The 7,209-nt window shown below is 42.6% G+C and overlaps 1 protein-coding gene across 3 annotated transcripts in view; it reads left to right on the forward strand.

Annotated features, from left to right (window-relative positions):
• The window catches only part of AKAP7 (A-kinase anchoring protein 7), a 99,578-nt gene extending 92,771 nt beyond the window's left edge, over positions 1 to 6,807 (forward strand). For 2 of the 3 annotated variants that reach the window (XM_080929295.1, XM_080929296.1), the window contains one exon: positions 4,804 to 5,788. In XM_080929295.1, coding sequence (XP_080785421.1) covers positions 4,804 to 4,994 — 191 coding nt within the window. In that variant the 3' untranslated portion in view covers positions 4,995 to 5,788. Of the gene's footprint in view, positions 1 to 4,803 lie in introns of all 3 variants that reach the window. The other variant, XM_080929294.1, reaches the window with a different exon arrangement.
• The last annotated feature ends 402 nt before the right edge of the window (positions 6,808 to 7,209 follow it).

A 7,209-nucleotide genomic window follows, 5' to 3' on the forward strand; every position in this document is an offset into this window, starting at 1 on the left:
TGTTGTTGTTGTTGCTTTATTTTGTTTGGTTTTAATGAAGTAAACAATCACTGACCTGTATTGGTACCAAAGATCTCAGTAAATATAAAGAAAGCCAGAAGACTAGTATAGACCACAAACAAACCATGCCACATTCAAAGAGAGTTGCTTACTCTTAATTGCTCGTGTGAAGTTTATTGGAAAATATTTTAAATTTTGTACCCTTTGGAATATACTGTATTGAGTGGATTCATTTTCTTTTAGTGATCTATATTTTTAGACCCGGAGTGGTCTAAAACTCACCATAAAATTCAAGTTAGACTCTCATTTACCCTCCTGTCGCAGCCCTCTGGGGGCTAGGATCATTGGCATAAGCCACCTTATTTAGCTGTGTTCTGTAGTTTTAAAAGATTTTTTCTTTTATATTTTTTATGTAAGAGATATTGTGGAGCTGGGTGTGGTGGTTATAACTGGAACGCTGAGACAGGGATTGTCTGTTGTAGCTGTTCTTGGCTCTGTGATGAGTCTGTGCTGTCCTGGGCTACAGTGGGAGACTCAGTCTCAGACACTACCACTAAAGACATGTTAGGAAGATTTCTCAAATACAATATCAAAGGCAAAAGCTTGGAATGAGAGTCAGTACACCACATGCACCAAGAAAGGATACTTGGACCACAAGTTTGATGTTTTTATTAGGAATATTTTTGTTTATTTAAGTATCTTATTGGAATCTAAAGAGAGTTGTGTATATTGGCATACTGTGCTGGGCTGCTGTTATTAACGAGGCATGGGGGAATGCCCTTGGAGGTCAGCTTGAGAGGCTTCTGTCCTTACACAACTGTTAAGCACAGGAAAATTACAGCATAAAGTTAATCTGAAAATGTCTTGTAAGTTGCACCAACTCCACTGAAAACTAAAAGACAGGTTCACACACACACACACACACACACACACACACACACACACACACATTTACAGGGTCTCATGTATCCTAGGCGGCCCTAAGCTTGCTGTGTATCCAGGGATGAACTTGCACTTCTCATCCTTCTGTCTGAACCTCCATGGTGTTAGGATTACGGTCGCATGCCACCACGTCCCATTTGCTGTGGGATTAATAGCCTGCGTTTTACAGAAATTATGTGGGGAAGCTGGAGTACAGGTCAGATTTGGAAGATTTGTTAATGTGCTTATTTTTAATTGGTGAACTAATTACTTATTGTGGATTGTTAATTAATTTATGATTGGTAGAAATAGGTTTGTTTTTCCAATCAGTTTCATCAGTTAAAGTAGATGTAAATTTTCACACAGGCAGGGCATTTGGATTATTTTGGAATTTTCTGCTCTTGCTTTAGGTTTAATTTTACATTTAAATTTCTGGCCATGGTGTACTATTTATATAGGACAATAATATTCAAAACTGTTGCTACCACTTCCAAGAATTTCAATTAAAATATTCACTTGGCAAAAATAAAAAAAGTTATTGGGCATTGTAATGAATAGGCTGCCATATGTCAGAAGAGAGGAAGGTTAAGAGAGAAATGTTATAGTTTCTGTCCTCAAACCTGTGCTTGTGTAAGGGTACATGTGTATACATGCATGTGTTCAGCTTGTGTAAGGGTACATGTGTATACATGCATGTGTTCAGCTTGTGTAAGGGTACATGTGTATACATGCATGTGTTTATACATGCAGGCATATGTGCACAGGCGTATTCATGTAGATAGAGGGGTATGCATCCCAGACATAGATGGGAGGTGTTTCCTTAATCATACTCCACCTTATGTTTTGAGCCAGGGTTTCTCAGTGGATCTGGAGTTTACCAGTTAGTTAGGATAGTTGGCCAGTGAGCTCTAGGGCTCCCCCACCCCAGTTGCTCTCTGCAGATGTGTACCCCTGCATGCAGATTTCCATGTGTTCTCTGGTGGACCCAAGTGCAGGTCCCACGCTAGCATGCAGGCATATTCCTGACTGAACCATGTTTCCAGGCACCGGATTATGCCTTTGTGAGTTAATAAAGAACATTATTTATAAAAGAATTAAAAAAGAAAGCCAGGAGGATCTTGGTTTATTCTCTGTGGTATTTTTGTAGGCTGAGAGAATATAAACTCTGTTTCTATAGGCATGTAGTAAACACTTAGGACACATTTGTGAGTAAGTGACAGAATGACCAAATGGACACACACACATGCCCATCCCTAATGGACACACACACATACCTTTCCCACTGACCCAGTAGACACACCCATATACCCTTCCCTAATGGACACACGCACATGCCCTTCCCATGACCAAATGGACACACACACACACACACACACACATGCCCTTCCCATGACCAAATGGACACACACACATACTCTTCCCATGACCAAATGAACACATGCACATGCCCTTCCCATGACCAAATGGACACACACATGCCCTTCCCACTGACCAAATGGACACACACATGCCCTTCCCACTGACCAAATGGACACACACATGCCCTTCCCACTGACCAAATGGACACACACATGCCCTTCCCACTGACCAAATCGACACACACATGCCCTTCCCACTGACCAAGGCAAGGAGAGTTTCGTGGAGTAGGTAAAATTTTAATGGGAGGGGGAAGGGTGGGGCCATTTATAATAAGGAATGATCTGGAAGTGTCTACGGATGTTGGAATTTGAACCAGAAGTGAGACAACAGTGACTGTTTGGGAAAGCTCAGGAAGTTCTGAAATGTAAGCTCGCTTCCCTGGGAAGTGGCAACTGGAAGGAATATTTTATCTGTTTTTTTTTTTTAATTAACAGATTGAATGTTTGTTACTTTGTTTGCCTTTTTGCTTCTTTGAGACAGAGTCTCACTATGTAGGCCCTGCTGGCCTGTAGCTTGATCTGTAGCTCAGTCTGGCCTCAGATCCACAGAGATCTGCCACCTGCCTCTGCCTCCCAGGCCCAGTGATTAGAAGTGTGTGCTGCCACGCCCAGTGTGAAAGGGACACTTTAGGAAGGTGAATCTGGAGGCATTTTGTCAGGTGCCTTGAGGACAGGAGAGATTGTGAAGCACATATTAACAGTGTTCTTCAACGAAGCAACGAAGCTGATGGCAGACAGGAATACGAGCATGTAAAGTTTCACTGACAGACATAACAAGGTACTGATGTTAGAACTGGGAGTGATTTTGGAGAATGAGTTATTAAATGAAACTGAAGTTCAGCCTCGTTATCTTTACAAGTGAGAAAACAGACTGAGCTCTGGAACAGTCCACACAATTAGTTTCTGGTCTGGGTAGAGCCTAGGTAGGAGGTTTAGAAAGTCATTTTAAAAGTCATGTTTTGAAAGGTCCTTAAATAGCATCCCTTCATTTGCATCTCATTTTCTGTTTCAAATTTGAAGAGCTACTATACAAACAGTCACCTGTAGTGCATATGGAAACATTATCGATATGTGGCAAATATTGTAATGTAAGACTGAGAGCAAATAATTTAAATATTCGGTAATATTTCTACACATTCTTACCAGGGAAAATCTGAACTTTTGCCTAAAGCTATATTACTAACATTTTTTTTTCTTGCTTTCCACAGTGTCTGTTTAGTAGGCTCTCTGTAATTATCCCGAGTCAAAGCTTACTCAAATCTGAACATGTTTTCAGTGCACATGTGCTTAAACTGCTGATCATGGCGTCTGCCATATTGCCACATTTGAGGGGATGCGGATGCTAAGGCATCTCTCTGGGTTGGTCTTAACCCATCCTCCCTTTCATTTGTGATGTTTGTCTCTGGGAATGAGGAGGTAGCTACCCCGCATGTGTGCCTTAGACAAATAACAGGACTCTGAAGGCAGCCAGGGACCAAGTATGATCCTGGGCATTGTTCTCCAAGCCCTGTTATATATGAGGATAGAAAGTGACTTCTCTGTTTCTGATCACACCCTGAGCATGCAGGTATAGCACTGGCTTGGTCATCACGAGCCCTTGGCTTGTCCCACAGTGAGCTCATCTTATGGTAGGTGGGCAATGTACTCCATCTGCTTTCCAGCCTACAGCTCAATGCAGGGAATGAGGGTGCTTCCTGGACATAGCGCAAGAGCCCCCTTTGCCTTTCCTAGGGTTAGAAAGGATTTGGATCGGTGTATGGGTGACACATAGCCTAAGGGTTGGGGCAGGGGTGGGGAGAGGAGTGGCTCTCATTCACAGCAGCAAAGTGAATCAACACTTTACGTGCTGACACCTGGGCCTTCACCAGCGGACAGAAAAATGACCCTAGAATTTCCTGTCTCTAGAATTACAGTGATATCGATGAGATTTTAAAAATAGGATGCTAGCCCTGCAGTCCTATTTTAAATCAGTTGCTACTGGCTGTGATTACTACATCTAACTTGGCGTGAGCGCTGGGAAATTATCGACCACCGATCTCTGTGCCAAGCGTCTTAACATGGGAGGTCCTCATCTGTAAGATGATCGGGGCAGTCTTGGTTCCCTGATAGTTGGCACTGGAGAGGGAGCAGCAGGTCGTGTGGCCAAGACCCCAGGTGTGAGTACAAGGGGCTTACAGTAGTCCTTAGCTTTGGGTAAGACTGGAGCCATGCAGAAATGGAAGGCTGCAGTGCTGTCTGCTAGGGTGCGTCAGGCTGCTTTTCAGCCTGAAGTCTGCAGGAATAGACGGGCTCCTGCTTGGAGGATGCTGTAGGAAAAAACAACCCACTCTTGTTGGAATTATAGATCCCATTTGCCAGAGTGAGGGACACTTGCTCTTTTAACTAGCTGAACCAGCCTGGCCCTGGTGGCCTAGTTGCTATGGCAATACGAGCTCAGTGACCTCTCTTCTCTTGTGGAATGTAGGTGAGAAGGACCGGAAGGAGCCTGAGGATGCAGAACTGGTCAGGCTCAGTAAGAGGCTGGTGGAGAACGCTGTGCTCAAGGCAGTCCAGCAGTACCTAGAAGAGACGCAGAACAAAAAGCAGCTGGGGGAGGGGAACTCCATCAAAGCTGAGGAGGGAGATCGGAATGGCGACGGCAACAACAGGAAGTGAGAGCTGAATCGGTCCACTGCCCCTCCGCTAAGTCGCAGACTGATTGATTGGCAATGTGCTAGTGAAGTGTCTTCTTGAAGCCCTGGAGATCACCTAATACTTTTATGATTGATGCGATTGATACGTTCGGTGTGGCTGCGACACGACAGAAAAGAATGGGGTGCAGGGACCAGCAGAAGAAGTTAATTCATGGAAGAACAACACTAAGTCCGTGATGTCAACCACGCACAAGGGAGAGCGGGCACATCGGGAAGGCTGCCCGCCTCAAAAGGCGGAGGGAGAGGACTGGCCACCGACGGAACACTGCCGGTTACATTGCTTCGATCCGTTGACTACTTTATCTGAGGGCAAAACTTGCACACAGCTATCAAGTGCTAAGTTCAGTTTGTCACTGTTGAAATGACCATGAGTATAGTGAGTTCACAGTGTTTCCTGTTTGTCCCTACGTGCTGTTACCACACAGTGATCTTTATTTACAGTAAATTACGTTTTGTGTAAATTATATATTTTTGGCAAAATGCAATCTTTTCTATGGAATGTGGGTAATGTTTTAAAGGTTTTCAAGCCTTATTTTGATAAGTCAATGTGCCATATTTAATGTACTTCATTGATATTTGTACTTTAAATGTATTATATAATTTTCCCCCTTAGGCAAGAAACCAGTTGGAACCCAAGACTTAATTAAGGAAGCTTTGCACCGGGAAAGAATGGAGCTGAAGTCCAAAGTGAAACAGATCAAAGAGCTTTTGTTAAAGCCTGAGACTCAGGCCAAGATTAGAAAGGAGCTATTTGAAGGAAGAGTCTTTAATAATGGCAGTCCAACAAGTGATGCTGGTTTCCACACGGCTCTGCCATAGCTCTTCACGGTGTTATCGTGGTAAACTGTTTAAGAACTCTCAGCTCATTAAATAGCTCTTTGGTGAGTAACCAAAGTGTTCCTACGGTTTCTACAAAGCCCACAAACCAACATTTGGTAAGGAATTAACAACTTCTTGCCAAAGAAAACATACTTTTGCCTTATCATGGTCATTGTCACCACCACCATCATCATCATCTTCACCATAAAGCTGAGTTTTAGAATGTTTGTTTTGTTATCTTTGACTCATTTTATAGAAATAAGTTCTTAATTAGCTGTTGTAAGATGTTCCATGGGTCCTTGCAGATAATATCATATATATGTATATGTATATATATATGCACACACTATGAAAAACCCTTTATAGACAAAAACAACAAAACAAAACCAACAACAGTATTCTAAGGGTCACCTGCCTCCTGTTGGTGTGGCCCTCGTTCCTTCAAAAGAAGCATTGTCCAGGCTTGTCCAGTCTCACGGTCCTTTTGCTGAGAGTTTGAATGATTATTGAGTATAAGTACTTGAATGAACATTAGCAAGTATAATCATTGTAGTGATGCTTTAAGAATGTTTTATAATGTCTATATTATTATTTTTCACTGATGAAGGTACAGTTTGCTTTTTTTCTTAGTGAACAATGTTCAGGGTTCTTATTTCCTACTCTAAAGATGAGCCCAAGGCTGTGTTCTTCACTATTTGAGTAGTTTGCACTGGTTCATTTGTAAACAAGCATTCTTGAGGCACACCCCCATGTTTATTTGTAACAGCTCTTTGGGTGGTCACTTTAAAATTGCTGCTACTGATAGATAATGGGGAAAGGATTAGAGATTAAATGGTCATCTCACACACTGTCCAGTTTGCTCATGGATTTCGGCTATTTTTTCACTGGGTAAATGATACTACATTAATTCATGATGTGTTCCTTTATACGTTCCTACATTTTCATGTTCTATAATAAAAATGCTCTTCCCCTGTTGCTGTTCTTCTCTTCCTTCTGGAAACCATTGGGCCATGGTTGGTGTTCCAAAGCAGGGTCTTTGTAATGTTAATGTCTCCGGCCTTCATACTAAAGCAAGCACAGAGCTGCACCACTGTCACCTTTAGACTGTTGCCTGATTTCAAAGCTTCAACTCCACACAGTAATAGCAGAACAGAAAACTCAAAGACAACCCAAGTGGTGTCTTCAAAATAAATAATCCTGTGTCAAGAGTGGCAAATATGAAGAGAACACATTCCTATATGTGTGAATCTGCTAGCTGTGGGCTGTGAAAGCCTCTAAGAAGCTGGCCACGAACCATGAACCCCCTCTTAGTGGCGATCCATGAGCCTTCTGTGAGGGGGGCTGACCATGAACCTTTT

The sequence above is a fragment of the Micromys minutus genome (assembly GCF_963924665.1).
Source record: "Micromys minutus genome assembly, chromosome: 15".
Classification (NCBI taxonomy): Eukaryota; Metazoa; Chordata; class Mammalia; order Rodentia; family Muridae; genus Micromys; species Micromys minutus.